The sequence below is a fragment of the Lepidochelys kempii genome, chromosome 1, assembly GCF_965140265.1.
Source record: "Lepidochelys kempii isolate rLepKem1 chromosome 1, rLepKem1.hap2, whole genome shotgun sequence".
Classification (NCBI taxonomy): domain Eukaryota; kingdom Metazoa; phylum Chordata; order Testudines; family Cheloniidae; genus Lepidochelys; species Lepidochelys kempii.
This window is the reverse complement of record NC_133256.1, coordinates 228,192,917-228,210,104: the sequence shown is the minus strand read 5'-3', so window position 1 is coordinate 228,210,104 and position 17,188 is coordinate 228,192,917. Positions and strand designations below refer to the sequence as shown.

General features: G+C 40.1%; 1 protein-coding gene across 4 annotated transcripts in view; it reads left to right on the top strand.

Annotated features, from left to right (window-relative positions):
* The window catches only part of MPPED1 (metallophosphoesterase domain containing 1), a 94,812-nt gene that overhangs the window by 64,559 nt on the left and 13,065 nt on the right, over nucleotides 1-17,188 (top strand). For 3 of the 4 annotated variants that reach the window (XM_073316734.1, XM_073316725.1, XM_073316707.1), the window contains 3 exons: nucleotides 220-335; nucleotides 6,183-6,296; nucleotides 9,638-12,633. In XM_073316734.1, coding sequence (XP_073172835.1) covers nucleotides 220-335; nucleotides 6,183-6,296; nucleotides 9,638-9,756 — 349 coding nt within the window. In that variant the 3' untranslated portion in view covers nucleotides 9,757-12,633. Of the gene's footprint in view, nucleotides 1-219; nucleotides 336-6,182; nucleotides 6,297-9,637; nucleotides 12,634-17,188 lie in introns of those variants that run through there. The other variant, XM_073316715.1, reaches the window with a different exon arrangement.

The window sequence follows — 17,188 nt, the reverse complement described above, 5'->3', positions numbered from 1 at the left end:
AAGATATTGTCTATTTAAACTGATAAGCTTGTTGATTTCCCACACATATTGAATAATGATGGTTGTATGCAGATATGGTGTCATTGTACGTAGGGGGAAGGAAAGTAATGCTATTTGTGTCCCCAAATTCCTTAACAGAAGAGAATCCGTCTCCATTTTTTAATTAGATGACCAGTGCATATGAGTAGCATTGAAGACATTCTCCTTCTCTTTTGGCAGGCAACCTTGGTTTTATGGCTGGGGCTTTAATCTTCCACGAGGCCAAGCACTATTAGAGAAATGGAACCTTATTCCAGATGGAATAGATATTCTTATAACACATGGACCACCTCTTGGTAAGAAAACATTAACACTTTGAGTTACATATTTCAAATAATGATATAGTAACTGTGTGCTGTTTTCAGACACGGGGTGAAATCCTGGCCCCAGGGAACTCAAAAGCAAAGCTTCTCTGGATTGAATTGGAGCCAGGATTTCATCACAGGGTTTCTAATCGCTATTACCTAAACTCAGCGAGGGATGTGAAATATTTTGCCTTAATATACACTATAAAGAAACAATGGCCCTGATTCACTGAGGCATCTAGCATTCCAGTTTCATGCCAATGTAACTCCACTGAAATCAATAGAGCTACACCAGTGTCAAAACTGGAGTGACACAGTGATGAATCAGGCCTAATATACTTACACAATTTGGAGGTCTAATCCTGCGTTCCTTGCCCACTCAAAGCTTCCTTTGAAATAACTGAGGAGAGTTGACTGGACAAGGAATGGAGGATCAGGCCCTAAGTTTTTACATATTGTTTCCCCACCACCTTTTTAGGGTAGCATTCCCCTCCATCCAATATCCAGCATTGATTTCTCCATTCTTTCATCATGAGTTGCCACCTCTGCTTTCTTCTCTGCAGACATGTGTAGGCCAACAAGAACCATTTTTACATTTTCATCTTACAAATATTAATGTGAGATAAAATATATCTTTATAGAAGTAGAGGGCTTATTATGTTTCCTGATAATAGTTATCTGACCTTGATTATGGAAATAAAATATTAACAGAAATCTTTTTGGCCCTGATTCAGAAAAGCATTTAAACACATTCTTAACTGTAAACACATGCTCAAAACTTATTAATTTAATCATTTAATCATGATAAAGTAAAATTCATGCTTAAGTGCTCTGCTGAATTGGACTTTTAAACTTACTTAGAATTCCTTTCAGTCCACAATTTCACTAAGTGCTAAAATCCTCCCTCCTACCACTCTTTCCCCTTCTCTTTCAAAATTTTCATTTAGAGTATGTAAAGTGTTTTGGTTTTCACAGGAACAAAATGATTTTGCTTTAAGTGTTTCACTGAAGCTTTGGGGAAAGGGGTTTCTTCTTTGTAAATCTTTGTTCTCCCTATAAGAATGTGTGTTTAATCAATTGCATAACGCACTTCCGGCCATCAGATTTATTCTGTATATGGACTTGGATCTTAAAAATTGGTAACAGCCATTCATCCCTCAGTGCTTGCAGGGCTGGAGCTGTTAGTCCTAAACATTTAGCAGAGGAGATAATTCAAAATCCCAAATGGATTGGTGGCCTAATGGTTAGTGTTGGATTTTTGGTGGACCCGTTTATAAGTCCAGATAAAACAATTGACAATTGAAAACATTTGAAATACTTTGACTTTTATTCTTAAATCCCCAAACTTCCATCTGATTAGTCATGAAAAAAACCTGTCCTTTGTCAATTCCAAAGAATGTCCACATATCCAGTGTTCGTAATTCACTTATCAACTAGTCTGAGTATTTATCCTATTTTGTTTTTTATCTTCAACCATCCTCCATGGCTTTTCTTAGAAATGTTGCATATTACTTTGCTTTATTTTCCTGGTGTCTTGTCTATATTAATGTATCTATGGACAGCTCATGTTCCGCGCTGAATGGTCTGCAACCCTTTTGTGAATCGGATCAAAATATTGCTCTGCCTAACATGTTATTTACTTTTCTGCAGCAGCCTCTCTGTGGCACTCCAAAGGAAAGTGACAACCTTCTCAGCGTATTGCACCTAGCTTTTTATTAGGCTGTGCATGGGTGGGTTAGAAACAGAATTCCTTTCTGACCTTCACAGGCAATTATTTTAACCTGGAAGTTGATTACTGTTATCCTGGTCTTAGACTGCATAACTACAAATGTTATTCATGATCATAAAAGCATCCAATGCTCTTGCAAATTCAGCCACACAATTTAGATGACTTCCTGTGACACTATGACTAGAATGCTGCAAAAAGGAGCATTTCCTTTTACTGGTTTTAAATGTATTTCCCTTTAATTTACAGCTTCTGTTAGATCACTGTCAGGTTTGCATGGGGTATCGACAAGTGACCCAGCAAGAGCTGCTATTGCCATGTCTGCAGTGCCAGCAGTGATTCTCACGTTATGTTAGGTTTAGAGACTCCCGTAATAGGTGGTGTCTGTCTGTTTAATGACTCAGAGGACAACTACCCTCTTCTGTATGTGGTCCAGGAGAGTGTGCTGCCATGAGGCCTCTCAGGTTGAGTCTTGTTACTGATTATATCCCTCTTTTGAGCTGGTGCCTCATGAAATCATGTCCTTCTTTCTTCTCCCCTCTTCTTTTTCTCTTACCTGTAGGTCTTAATTCTGCCCACCATCTACTTTTCTCTTCTCCCTATTCATCCCCTCCCTGCAGCAGAACAAATACCCTCCTGATCAACTTATGTTACAGAACTACAGAGATAAATTGGTGGGATTTTAAACGTGCCAAAGTGATTCAGGAGCACAAGTCCCATTGACTTTGAACAGAATTGGTGCTTCTATGTCACTTAGGCACTTCTGAAAATCCTACTCAGAGTCACTATTCTTCATTATTTGTAGCGTAGAAGTGCCTAGATGCCACAATCAGGAATTGTGCTCCCCCTTGTGCCAGGCACCGTACACAAATAATGAGAAGACAGTTCCCCAAGAGTTTACATTTATCTGCAGTCGTACTCAGCCATGTTAATGAGGATATACCAAATATTCCTGTGTCACAATACATAGCAGTGTGAGAGACTCTTACCTTTGATTAGGTCATATTGGAAATACAGTAAATATACTATAGCAAAAATAAGTTTCTTTTGAATAGGTATTAATTTCATTTTTTAAAAAGTCAGTTTCCAAGCATGTAAAGAACTAAGTTCAGGATTCTTTGGCTTCTTATCAAGAATTCTTTCCTTTTCTTCATTTCTTTCTTTTTCTTTAAGTGGATTTCGTTAAGTCTTTATCTGTAGCTGTCTGCATGATTGTCTGTGACAAAGATTTATACTTTCCTGACAGTTGCAGAAACCTGTTTCAAATAACCAAACATAAAAAAATCCCTAAGATGAACTCTAATTGTTAGCTAGGTGTAATCAATTATTCTTAGTTTGTGTAGTCAGGTTTATATAATAAGCAGCAAACATATGGGAAGGATTCAGAAGGGCGATAATGCATGTAAACAAAAACATGTTCAACATAAATAATGCTTAATTTAATGGAGAAGTTAATTTCATGAATTTTTGTTTTGTAAAGTTTTTGAAGTGGAAATACCTTTGCCTTCATGTTCACCACAGACGTTTTGACAATTAACTGTTTCAAATCATTGAAATAACAAAAGCCTGGGTTATAATCTGTTTGGTATGAAAAAGAGATTGAACTGGATTCTGAAAGATACAATTTCTGAACTCACTTTGACGTGTTAAGGAACTGCTGTTGTTTCCTGGAATAAATTTTAAACAGCCATAGAGGACAAAAGTGACTAGCAGAGTCAAATATCAGAGTTTAATGAGGATCATCTGTGTCTGTAATTAAGCTGCATGCAACTGGATTTTCTGTAAAGATCTATACACCAAAGACCTGGGATAACATTTTCAAAAGTACCCTCTCTCAAACAGGACTTAGGCACTTAAAAGCATAGATTCTATTGACTTTCAAGGAGACAGACTTCTTAGTGCCTTAGTCACTCTAAAAATGGGACTTTTGAACCTAAGTCATTTACGCATTTTAGAAAATGTTACCCTTAGTCACAAAACCCTAAAATATACTGAGACCAATTTTTAAAAAAAGGCACCGAAATGCAAACATGTGGGTTGTCCAAGTTTGCCCTTAGGTTGGTATATATCCATTTTGCATGCAGTGCACTCTTCCAACCAAGTGCTCCATTTCTGGTCTCATTGAAGTAAATGGCTTAACTCCTTGTTAGCCATGTTGGATCAGGCCCTCCGTACAATAATTTGAAAACTGAGTCCGGTGCGTGTAAATTCCTATCCTCTTAGCCCTGTATATATGCAATATATCACAACATCCTTCAAATGTACGTGCAAACAGAAGGATAAATAAATCTAAAGAATAGTACAAAATTGTATATGTTTTAGGTCTCCCAAATTGGAGTGGCAACATCTTATGATAGTGGCAGAGATGTGGCAGCACAAAACAATTAGATCATTCCAAACCAACAGAAATTAACTAAATTATTCCAATATGCACTGCAGAATAGTGTTTCCCTGCACAGCTCTGGACTCTTTGCTCTTCCATCTTTCACACAGATATACGGGAGATGATGTGTTCACTTGCAAACAGTCACGCTTCAAATGTCACATCCTGGTAAGGTTACACTAGTCGCTTTGAAGGGAAATGCCATGATTTAGTGAACAATTAGCATCCTTTCTGAGATTATGTTCGTTTATAAATACAATTTGATGTCCAGACTGGGCATTTAGGTTTTCATTGTAAAAAAACTTTAACAAAAACCCTGCATCCCATGCAACAGTCACACATGCATGCCTCTGCAAAGGGGCCTGCAGAGACTTTGGGAGGAGGTACAGTGATCCTGGCAGTTGCATGAGACTTTCCAAAAGCAACAAGGCGAGGGCTGGATTATGGCCCCACTATCCTTTTGTGTTGGCCAGTAGAGATCAGCTGCTGAATGCTGGAGTTTCTGCCCTAGCATGTGCTCCCACAGGCTCTTCAGGAATTCAGACTGGGTCAGCCACAATGCCTCCAGGGATTCCTGCTGCAGTGTGGTCTCTGCTCGTTCCCCTACCTAACATGGGCCCATGTTCAAAGCTGCCATAGTCCTGGATATTTAAAAAGAAGATAATTTTAGTCAAATTTCCAGCCTCCAGCCCAACTAAGACCATCATCTGGAGCCAGATCCTTGTCCCATCAGGTCAATGGAAAGTCCCAATGACTTAACTGGGAGTTAGATCAATCTCCTGGTGGTGCAGATGTGGGTACAGTTTTTAGTATCATTTTAACACTTTGGTGCCATTAATAAAAGAGTATTTTCAGTGCTCTCTGTTCGGATTTGCTGTTATTTCTGCTTTATGAAGTAGATGATAGGACTGGTAAAAAAAAAAAAAAACACACACAACTTTTTTTTTTCATGTAAAGTTGGGTTTTCAACTAAATGTAACCTTAACAAAGTGCCTGCTTTCCTCGAAATTTTTTGATTTTTTTCATACAGGCAAAACCAAAACCAAAAAATTGAAAACAATACCATTTTTGTTTTTTCTTTTTATTAAAAAGTCAACATTTTCTAGGAGGAAAGAAAAATATTTTTACAAGCAGCTGTAGTAGGCAATCATTTTAATGTATGAACATGGAAATATCTAATCCTCAATGCCAGTATGTTTTGGATTAATAATTAGCAACATCAAAGTCATGACATAAGTTAAGATCAAAATATTTAGTGCTTAAAGTTAGAACCTGAATCTCGATTGAAAAGCCTAAATGTGGGTTTAGAGGCCTAGCATTAGGCACTTAGTTTTGAACATTCTTCTCTAAGCTTCTTAAACTGTAGCGGGGATGGAGTGTTTGCCTTAAATAGAACAAATATGGTTTAATTAGTTTTAATTTAAATCTCTTGCAAGGATCTTTTCTTTAAAAAAGAAATATTGGCAAGAATAACTCTAATCCCATCCCTTTGGATCAACTATTTTTTCATTCCTCAAATATTTTTCATTCCCCCTCCACTGAGCAATGAAGATGTTCATTTTAATAGATTATTCTGTGGCATATTAAAATCTAAGAAACTAAGACACATTAAAATCCAGGAATGATTTTGCGTACTCCAGGTATAAAGTTTCACAGACAATGTGAGTCCTTTCTCTCTCCTTTTAAATCTATGTTTATAAATCTTTCTTCTTCTTCTTCTTCTTCCAAGGTTTTCTAGACTGGGTTCCTAAGAAAATGCAGAGGGTAGGATGTGTTGAGCTGCTGAACACAGTCCAGAGACGGATACAGCCAAGGCTTCATGTTTTTGGACATATCCATGAAGGTCAGCAAGCTTATCTCTCTCTGATTTTTAAAACCAACTGCGCCCAAGTCACTGCACAGTATGGCCAACATGTTCAAATTTGAGTTGCTAAAGATAGGCACCTAAATTAATGGACACTTCTGAAAGTCAGGCCACTTGTTTAGGTGAATAAAATGCATATAAGTGTCTAACATCCAAATTTGAATATTTGGGCCTCAGCATCTGTTTCCATATCTGTGAAATGGGGATTATACTACTGCTCCATATGAGCTACTGATCCAGTTGGTTCAAAACAAGGGTAGAGGTCTACTAGGTGACTACAAGTTAGGATTACTGGGTTCTATTTGTGGCTCTTTACTGAATTACTCTGTGACTTTGGGGAAATCTTGTAACCTCTTGGCATCTCCCTTTCTCTCTCTGTAAAATCCGTAGGGATTTCTAAGGCTTAATTACTGAGATCCTGGGTTAGAAGGGTCTAAATAAATACAAAGCTAAAATGAGGCTCCATAAAACTCTAGAGGTTCCTCCCACTCTTCATCCTAATACATGGTACATGCACAAATTATCTCCTCATCAGCTAGGTCAAGATTCCCCAGCAATCTGAAACACTGTAGTTTCTTCAGAGCGTTTGTCTGAGTGTTTGTCTCAGAGCACTAGGGAGCCCTCTCACTGGCTCTGTGGGGGTAAGATTTTTTTTTTTTAACCAGGTTAAATGTTCAGTGCACAAACCCACCTAGGGTGTCCTGTCAACCATTTGGCTTTCAATTGGGAAAATGAATTCCCTTCTTATAAATCATTAAATGGGATCAGGCTTGCTCCCATTCAAGTCAATGGTAGTGGGATCATATTTACAATCAAAGAAAAGGGGAAAGAATGCGTCTTATGGTGTTTACTCATATCTTGCAAGGTGTATGGCCTGGAGGTACAATCACTGCCGCCTAGTCCTTGCAACGAACTCTCACTAGGTGATTTCTAAAGTGCTGTCAAATGCACAGAGTAAACAAATTGAATGACTCCTCTCTAGACCTCTTTCAGGTACAGCAGTCTTAGAGGTTACTTATAAGACTGTGTGTGAACAATTTTCAGACAAAACCTGTTCTAAAATTGATATTATCCCTTTAGTTTATTATAGGCCAAGTAAGTTTAAACTTGGTGTAAGTGACCTGTTGTAAGCTCCTGTGAGGTAAATAGAGTTGCATCTGCTTACCCCATGTCTGCATTTTGGCTCATCAAAGAAAAAACGTTGACTCACAGAATGATAAATTATTTCAGTTACCACTGCAGTCGCAGTAAGTAGCAGAGTTAAGAGACAGGGAGTTCTTGTAAACTATCATAATTCAGAGAAAACAAATGGGAAACTGCAAAGCCTGTTTTGCTGTGGGATGGTAAAACTCCTCAGAGAAGAATTCCCAAGTAAGTTCTCACAGACAGCCTCTGCAAACGAATGTGCTCTTTGCAAAGTGAGTGCATGGTATGAACAGATGATATCTCCCCTGACTAAACACAGCTACATCTACAGCAGTCATCTACTAAATATCCAGGAGGAATAAAGAACTGACTGTTCCTCCCCACTTCCTCCTCTGAACTGCTGCTACTGCCAAAAATGTCTCACCTGTCACCATACTTGCTGCTGCTCCACCAGTCACAGTGACAGGCAGCCCTACAGTAACGTCATCTAAAATCCTACTTCCCATGCTCCTGCCAAGGCTCAGGTGGGGTGGTCATACAGGAGTCTCCATGTTAGGGTGGGAAGGAATGAAAAGTGCAATATTATAAATCTTGCACAAACATTAACATTTTAGCAACCGGTACCATGGTGATTGGGTGTTTTAAAACCATGGAGAGGGAGAGAGAACATTCTGAAACTTCCCCTCGCAATGTTAACTGTGCAATTCACATTTATGTTCTGTGGTTCATGTTTCACAACAGACGACTGTTCTGTGGCAAACCACAAATGATTGGGAGAAATCTCTGTGACAGGAAGCTGACGGTTTTCATCCTTGCTAAAGTCCTCTTCTTGTAAGGTTTCCCATGAGCGGTTGGTTGGACCCACAGTTCGTAGCATTAAGTGTGTGGGCTTTTAAAAGAAAGTAAAAGAATCTGCAGTTCTTTCATGGCGTTCCTGAACCAAGGGAGTGTACATAGGTCTGACTCAATCCCCACTGAAGTCTATGAAGCCTCCCTGCCTCCGAGCCTCCCCGCCCCACTAGACAGACTCCCACTAGCTTGGCTTGAGCGAGCACCTAAAAACAGCAGTGTGGATGATATGGCTGCAGTGGACGTTCAACCCGTCAAGCGAGCTCAGACTCACCGCTACGTGAGCTGCAGCGGTGACACTGCTGTGTGTAGGGCGCTAACGTGAGCCCCACTAGTGCAACTGTGTACCTGGCTCGCTCCCCGCTGCTGTCTAGACATGCCGTGGGAGTGTTGCCATGGACTTCAATGGGAGCTCAGTCAGGCACGTAAGTAACTGCATAAACATGCCTAGAACTTCTCTGGTAGATTTAAGTGTACACCGACACGTTGGATCCAATCAAGTTCCCACTGAAGCGATTTGGAATGTCACCATTAACTTTGCTGGCAGTAGGATAGCGCCCATTAAAGACAGTTTCTAGTGAGCACAGAGTTTTCAGATATTCAGACCTTTAAATCAAACCCAGTTTTTTCATGCTAAGCCATGGTATATCTATATCCATGCCAAGTTGCAGATTTCATGCTTCTGCTGGGTTTGCTGAAGCCCAGTTGATTTTTTTTTCTTTTCATAAGTGATTAGAATTCTTTTGTAATGGAAAAATTATGTTCACTTTTCCATATGTCCAAAAATGTTTGAAGGGATTTCACTCAACATTTCTAAAAAAAAAAAAAAAAAAAAAAATCTTTGAGCAGAAACCAAGCCTGGGAAATATCAGCCCCAAAAGGTGACGGTTTCGACACGTTCTGAATGTGAGATTTCCAAGAAATCAGGGATTTGAGTGTGGTAAAAGCCTGAAATACAGTCTAGCTCCCACCCTCTTCAAAAACTGGAGGGAGAATATTTTTTAAAAGTGATTTTCAAAGAGAAATATTGAAGTTACTAAACTTTTTTGTGAAGACCTCACATTTCAGTGGCTATAATCTCACGCTACGTGTACACTCTGGAGAGTCCTCTTTGGCTTTCTTTTACAATCTAAAAGGGTGCTCAAATTCTTCTGTTACACAAGTATTATTACTACTCTCATGGAAGCTTCACTAGTATGACAGAGAGCAGAATATGGCCCTGTTAAATCCTTGAGAGTATGGATGTAGCACTATTCAGTACCACTTCCATTTGTGGCACTATATAAGTGAATAATAGTAGTAACTAGAACTTGTTTTCTTTGTAGGCTATGGGGTAATGGCTGATGGAACTACTACCTATGTGAATGCATCAGTGTGCACTGTGAATTACCAGCCTCTCAATCCACCTATAGTTATTGACTTACCTACTCCAAGGAACACATGATTGTTATAGGAATTTAATGATGTACCTATCACACAAGCAGTTTTCTATTGCTGACTAAGAAACATGATAAAGAACTGTTCAATGAAGAAGCGAAGACCCTTTATTTTTTTTCTTTTAATTCTTCACAACCAAATTTGAGTGATGAAAATGAATGGGAAGAAAGACATTTTAGTGCCAATATCTGCCGGAAGCTGATTAAGCATTAAATTTAAAATTTCAACATTAAAATACTTGTGAATACACAAAAGTGAATGCATTCCACATATATATCGAGTAGGGAGTTGGGGTTTTTTTTTTATCAACCATATATTGAACTTATTAAAAGTATAAAGTCTTTTCAAAGGCGTGTTTCTTAAAGAATGTTTACAGTTTAAACGTGAATGTTTAGACTAGGATTTAACCATTTAAAACATTTTCCAATGAGTATTTGGTAAAAATCAAATGATGTTGATATTTTTGCTGAATAATATGGCAAATATGAAAAGAGTCTACACAAGTACTGTGTTGAACCAGTTAAAAGAAGCCAGTTGTTGTTGCAAATCCTTCTGAAGTCTGTGCCCTTGCATGCTTTCAAAGGCAATTCAGGTGAAGGTCCTAATCACTGTTCTGTAATGCAATCGCAACACATCTGGCATTACAGATGGAAGGGGAAATGGTGCATACTGCCAGCGTGTGGGAAACAGCTGAACGTTCTAGAAAGGAGATGGTGTTAAAGGCAGTACAAACTCAGGCATTTGTAAGCTCTGAAAAATGTCATTTCCCATTTTTTCTTTAAAAAGATCCATGTGGTTTAACATGAGAGCTGATGTGTGATTGGATTTAAAGTAAAATAGGAAACCTGTGATGTTCAGATGTGGTTTTAAAAGGTAGCCTAGCGGGACTGTTCGGTTTAAAGAACTGATAAAGGGATGGACAGCGTATCATAAGGCCACTGCTTTGAATCTGGCCCAGATTGGGAATGATTAACAGTCTGAGCTAATTCATCCCTGGGTTAATGCCCCTGACTTTGATGGAGTTACCCCAAGGATGAGTTTTATAGAATATCAGGGTTGGAAGGGACCTCAGGAGGTCATCTAGTCCAACCCCCTGCTCAAAGCAGGACCGATCCCCAACTAAATCATCCCAGCCAGGGCTTTGTCAAGCCTGACCTTAAAAACTTCTAAGGAAGGAGATTCCACCACCTCCCTAGGTAACGCATTCCAGTGCTTCACCCCCCTTCTAGTGAAAAAGTTTTTCCTAATATCCAACCTCCCGCACTGCAGCTTGAGACCATTACTCCTTGGCCCTTTACCTTCTAATAGTTGTTCAGCAGCACAGGTGAAATGAGTGACGAGCTCACTGCAGTTCGTCTAGCACAGGTGTCCACATCACAAGCCCCATCATGGCTATTTGCCCCCTTCTGGACAGTGGTAGTAGAGACCAAGGACTAAATGAGCCCAGGAGACTGAAATCTTTTCTAACCCCCTATATACAGCCTATCCAGATGTGAGAACTAGCACTGCTCATGCTCCGCATCCATGGATTCACAGAGGAGTTGAGTCGGCAGAGTTTTCATTCCAGCACTTTACACTAGCCTGAAAATTCACTTTAAAAAGCAAACCATGAAGTATTTTAACCTCCAAAATATGTCCTAAAGGAAAAGGGGCCTCTGTCCTGCCCTAACCCAATTTCTCCAACTTCCAAGAAAGCAAAAGGAGACCTCTTGCCTTAACTGCCATTATCTAGGTATGATACTTTGGATATGGATTTTCAGAATTGTGGTACTAACAGGATCTATGTGTTAAATAACCTTCACACACATTAGGCAAAGCTCATGGGTGAGACATTCAGACACTGATGCTAGAGAAAAAAAAACCATGCATGGACCCAGTGCATTTGCAGAGCCCACATTTTCACACACAGATTATGTAATTGTACATGTTAGTGCCCTTTTGCACACACACTTGCTCAATATGAAGACATAAATGTGAGCTTTGGATGTAGCAGCTCTATGTGCTATATTTGCATGCACAACTAGGGCCGCTATTTCTGAAAGCTTGCGCCTCAAAATCAAATCTGGGAGGGACACTAGGTTCATTTCCAATGCTTCACATGTGCAAAAACTCTTCCCCCACCTGGTGCTGGGAAGCATTAAGTTTGAGCCTAGTAACTTCATCCAAACTGGTATATCCAAAAACATGACATGCCACAAATCTCTCATTTCTTGTAAGCTGTTTGGTGAATTAGGACCTAAAATGGTTTGCTGCTCTTTGCTGAAACTAAAAAGCAAACAGTGGGCCCCATCCTGTAACCCGGTCTTATGTGAATGGTTTATGTGCACATGAGTGGGCTGCAGTAGATTTCCATGGGACTATTTTTGCAAGAACTATTTGTGGAAGGGTTGTAGGATCAGGCCACATCAGCGAGGCTGGAAGTTAATAACCTATTACTGATTTCCACCATCATTGGGAAGAAAAACGATACTGTGTCGTTAGACTACAAGTGTCTTAACCAGTCACAATTCAAGTATTTTATGAAACAAGGGTGGCAGGAAACTGGCTGTATGTTAAAGAAGTCTGAAATGTTTACATTCACTCTCGGCACTTGTTACCAGAATGTTAAGGGGGGGAGCTTTTATTAGCTGCAACAACATTTCTATTCAGAATTCTATTCAACATTCAGAAAATATGCTCTTAAAAACCAATTTTTCCTAAGGTATCTTCAAAATACTGTGTATTTTATGTGAAAAAATTATTTGAAAGCAGCTGTTACTTTAAAAGTTATCATTAAAAGACTTGCGGTATGAAAGCTTAAAGGTTATTTAATCATTTTGGCATAACTTGATGTTGTAATTATTTTGTCAAGCATGTTAGACAAATAAAATCTTAAAAAAACAAATTCTGTTTACATCTATCAGACATTCCATTTGGCATGGTAGTAAAATATTTACTGTAAAATACAACACATCTGCCCTTTATTTTAGGAGCCAAAGCGCTCCGTACTGTGGCTCAGTTACCATACAAACCTAAAAGCTACTGGTGGGATATCAGCTGGACTTGAAGGTGTTAAGCCTTGTGCATAATTGTGTACCAAACAATCCTGCAATAGCTGCCATTGCAAGGACGTCTGTGCACACTGGCTTAGCAAAAGAGGCACTCTTTACTGCCTCCAGTTTAATAGAGACTTCCTTGCCTTAGGGCAAAAAATAAAGAATCAGTTGGAACCAATGGTTGCAACAAGAGAAAAATAACTGCTTCATGTAATTAAAGATCCCCACGGATGGAATATATGAAATGCTTCTATGACCCAATATGGTGTTTTAGGAAAAGCTAATGTGGCTAATTTAGCAAAAATAGCTTTGGAAACTTTTGATTGTGGGGCCCATAACGAGGATGTGGGTAAAATCTTTTGAGGAATGTATGAGTGTTGGAGATATTTGAGTGTATCGTCAGTATGGCCCTCAAAGAGGAGATTAAGAAAGGTGCGCTCCCCTTTTTTTTAACTCCATTCCAAAGTATTAATTACTTAGGAAAGATTCTACATAGCTCCAGTTTTGAGAATGCGTGAGGGTTTTTTTTAAAAAAGAAGGTAAGAATGTTTAGCACCTCCATCAAGGCAATGGTTTGTGCTCCCTTTGTTAACTTACACTGGTAGTTAATCAGCTAACATCACTCCCAGAGCTGTGCTGATGTCTCTTCGTACTTTGTGAAGGAATGCATGCTTTACCATAAGTCGGCAGAGTTGTTAAATACTGTGGTTAATTTCAGTTCCTTTCCAAACATGGAAAGGGTATGGGGGAAAATATCACTATGGGCTAATGGATAAGGACAAAAGCGATGTAAAGACTTGCTCATCCCCAGGATTATGAGAGTGTTTTAACAACTAATGACTTGGGAGAACAGGAAGGGTTTGGCTGCCAGGAAAGAAAGTTAGTTGAGACTCTGCAACCAGGCCCAGTGTGACCTGCTTTCCCCCATCCCCAGCCTCCCTAGGAATACACCTTCCTTCTGTCACCCACTTATCCTTGATGCTCGTTCTTGACATATATCAAGCCTGGGAACCAGATGTAAGAAGATGGTTCTCAACAGAAATTGAAGCCGAAGACCCGGAGAAACTGTTGCAGACCCCAAACTACTGTTTGGAGAAGTGAGGCTGATGTCAAGAAATGGTAGCTAGAGCAGTGATGCTCTAGACCTGCTGGGTTGGGCCTTGAAGGTGTCAGACAATTTTGGGACTCAGTGGAATGGGCAGGAAAGCAGAAAGGACTAGCCAGATAGCAGTGGGCTTGTTTGACTCAAGGGAAAAGGAAGGAGGCAGAGGTATAGAACGTGAAGAAACATTGGAATTGTGCAGAACAATGGTCCAGCCCATCCAGGATCCTATCTCTGGCAATTGTCATTAGCAAATGGTTCAGAAGCACATGCAAGAAACCCCTTAGTGAGCAATTCTGGAATAACCTGCTGATGGGGAAGTTTCTTCATTACCCTCATCAATTAGTGGTTGATCTGAGAATTTAGTATTTCTTCTGAAAAATATATGAAGCCTTATGTAACCATGGCTGATCTTAACATCTAGACAAATGCCTAGTCTGTCCCTGAAGCCTACTAAGATCTTAGACTCAAAGAGATCTTGGAGCAGTGAGTTGCTGTCACGGAGTCACAGGCTCAGTGCTCTAGAACTCTCTGAATGAAGTCAGGCAGGACTCTAGGGTAGTCTCTCCCCCTGCAGGGCACACTCACCAGGGCAAGCTGCCTTGGCTCCAGCACCTCCTGGGTCTGACCTCTGAGCATTTAGCACCCCTGTTTGCACCATGAGCTCCCTGCAGTGAGTCCACTGGGATGGGACACCTGGGGAAGCCTTACACACTCCCTGAAAGGGGCCCTGCACCCCACCTCTGCAGTTAGCAGTGACTCTTCGCCAGCTTGGCAAATAGACGGGTTTAGTAGTTGTCAGGAACACAGTGTAGAACAGACCTTGTTAGCACAGAAATTAGGAACATTCAGCAAAATCCATCTTGGGGAGATCCAGAGCCCAGGGCTCCCCCGGCCCCGAATCCCAAACCAGGAGACTGACTTGCTTCTAACCACCCAGCCTCAGTAACGCCCAGCTGCCCCTCCTACATGCTTTGTCTCTTTCCCGGGCAAACCGGTCACCTGTTCTCCCCCCTCTTTGTTCTCCAATACTTTTGGCTGGCTGGCTGGCTCCTTGCAGAGGACGGGCTCTGGCCATCAGCTGCCAGCATACAGAATGTCAGCCATTCTCTGTGTCCAGGCAGCCACTCAGCAGTCACACCTGCCCCTAGGAGTCTCTGCAATTGTCACACAGCCTTACCTCACCACCTAGATACTTGTGCAACACATAGGGGAAACTGAGGCGCACACATAGTATTTAGAGAAAACGTTAAGAACATCCCACTTTGTCACAATTCCATGGGCTAATTATACACTGGGTGTTTTAAAAAGAAAAAGAGTATTACCTTGTATCCATTTAAATTAGCTACCCCCTCAGTTTCATTGAATGTCCTCTTGTTCTTGTATGAAGAGCGAGCATAAACAGCAGCACTGATTTACCTTCTTTATGCAATTCATTATTTCACATGCCTGGATCATGTCATCTCTTATTCATCTAGTATATAAATTATACAAGTTACAATCTATTCAATCTTTTTCTATAAGGAAGTGTCTCTCTACCAGTACACATTTTTGTTGTCCACCTCTGAACCCCTCTATTCCTGGTATATCCTGAGAGTGAAGTAGGTAGGCAGATTGCTGTATTTCAGATTAGGGTGTACCATTCATTTATATCATGAAATTAGAATATTTTCCATATGATTTTCTATCCTGTTTTTATACACTTTTACATTTTGTTTGATATTTTTAACTGCTGCTGCTCGCTGAGCAGAGGGTTTCATTTAACTGTCTATAATGATTTCCAGGTCTTTTTGTTTGAGAGGTGACATTTAATCTAGAATCCAGCAAAGTGCACAAGTATTTCAAATTACTTCTTTCAGTGTGCATTTTTTAGCATTTGTCAACATGAAATTCCCTTTGCCATCATGCTGCATATTTCATGTACCATGTGCTAGGTGAAAATATGAAAGCAGGGCTGGATTTAGGGGCCAGGGGGTGCTGAGCTTTTGTTAGCAACAAAAATGAAAATAGAATGTTTGAAGTAACGTTACAGGTATTACGTATTCGTTTCACCCCATCCTCCTAGAATGTTCTGGACCTTTGTAGAATCTTGTGGAACCTTCCTGACTTTCTGAGAACTACATTTTCCTCCAATCTTCTGGAATGTTGTCAGCCATGCCCTTGCCAGTATATGAGACACTGACACATGGTGAGTGTTCGGACATCAAAGACCTCTATGTCAAATTGGACAAAATCAGTCATATTTTGCCACACAGGAAGCAGTCTCCACTCCAAGTTCTCCAATTCGTTCCTGATGAAGAGCTGAAGGAGACTTTTCCTAATGTGTGGGTAGCTTTGATGAATCTGCTCACGCTGCTGGTCACAGTCACGATTGGTGAGCACAGCTTTTCGAAGTTCAGGCTCATTAGAATGTATCTTCGATCGACAATGGCAAACAAGAGACCGACATCGTTTTCTATTTTATCACTTGAAAATGCCATTGGCCAGTCTTTGGATCTCTGACGCTGTGCTTTGGTTTGTGAGGGAAAAGGCAAGAAAAGCGACCTTTTGAACTACAGGACTAGGGTTAACAGTCTAAGGCTGTCACCTACGGTAACACTGTTTAATACTGGTCCACCCAATGTTGGTGCAGAGTTCAATTTCTTGATGTTACAACATTTCAGTTATTCTTCAAATTAAAAAGTTTCTATAAGCTTAGCGGAAACAATTTTTTAAATTTGCTTATAAATGAATACATGAATAAATACCTATTTACAGAGTCTAGCATGCAAATTTATCATCTTATACGACAGAGATAAATCATGCATTCAAATCGTTCATCAAAGTCATGAAGTGGGCTACAAATGGCATAAAAAATAAGGTATTCAGAAGTTGAACAAATGGGAGGGAGTACCATTTGCTCTAGGGTGGTCCTGCATGAAAGGACTCCATGCTTGTAAAATTAAGCTGGCTCTTTTATCAGAAGAACTATTGACAGAGATGCTGCAACTATAGCTAGCATTCTAGCCTTGTGCACACAGACTGACTTCCTGCCTCCAAATTCTTTTTTCCTGCAACCTGTGCTCCTCCCTACAAGTTCCATGTATATTACTGTATCTCTCCTTTTACCATTTTTTGCTGTTGTACTTTTTTGTGCTAGCATTTGCTGACATGCTGGGACTGGAGATTACTAGTACAAAGCCCGCTATAGGGACATGGCCTTTACCACCAGCCTATTGGCCTCATATTCCTTCAAGTGTGCATGTCTTTGAAACAGTCTCCTATTTCTTGTTTGTGTTGGTGGTGGTGGAGGACTTGCTTCC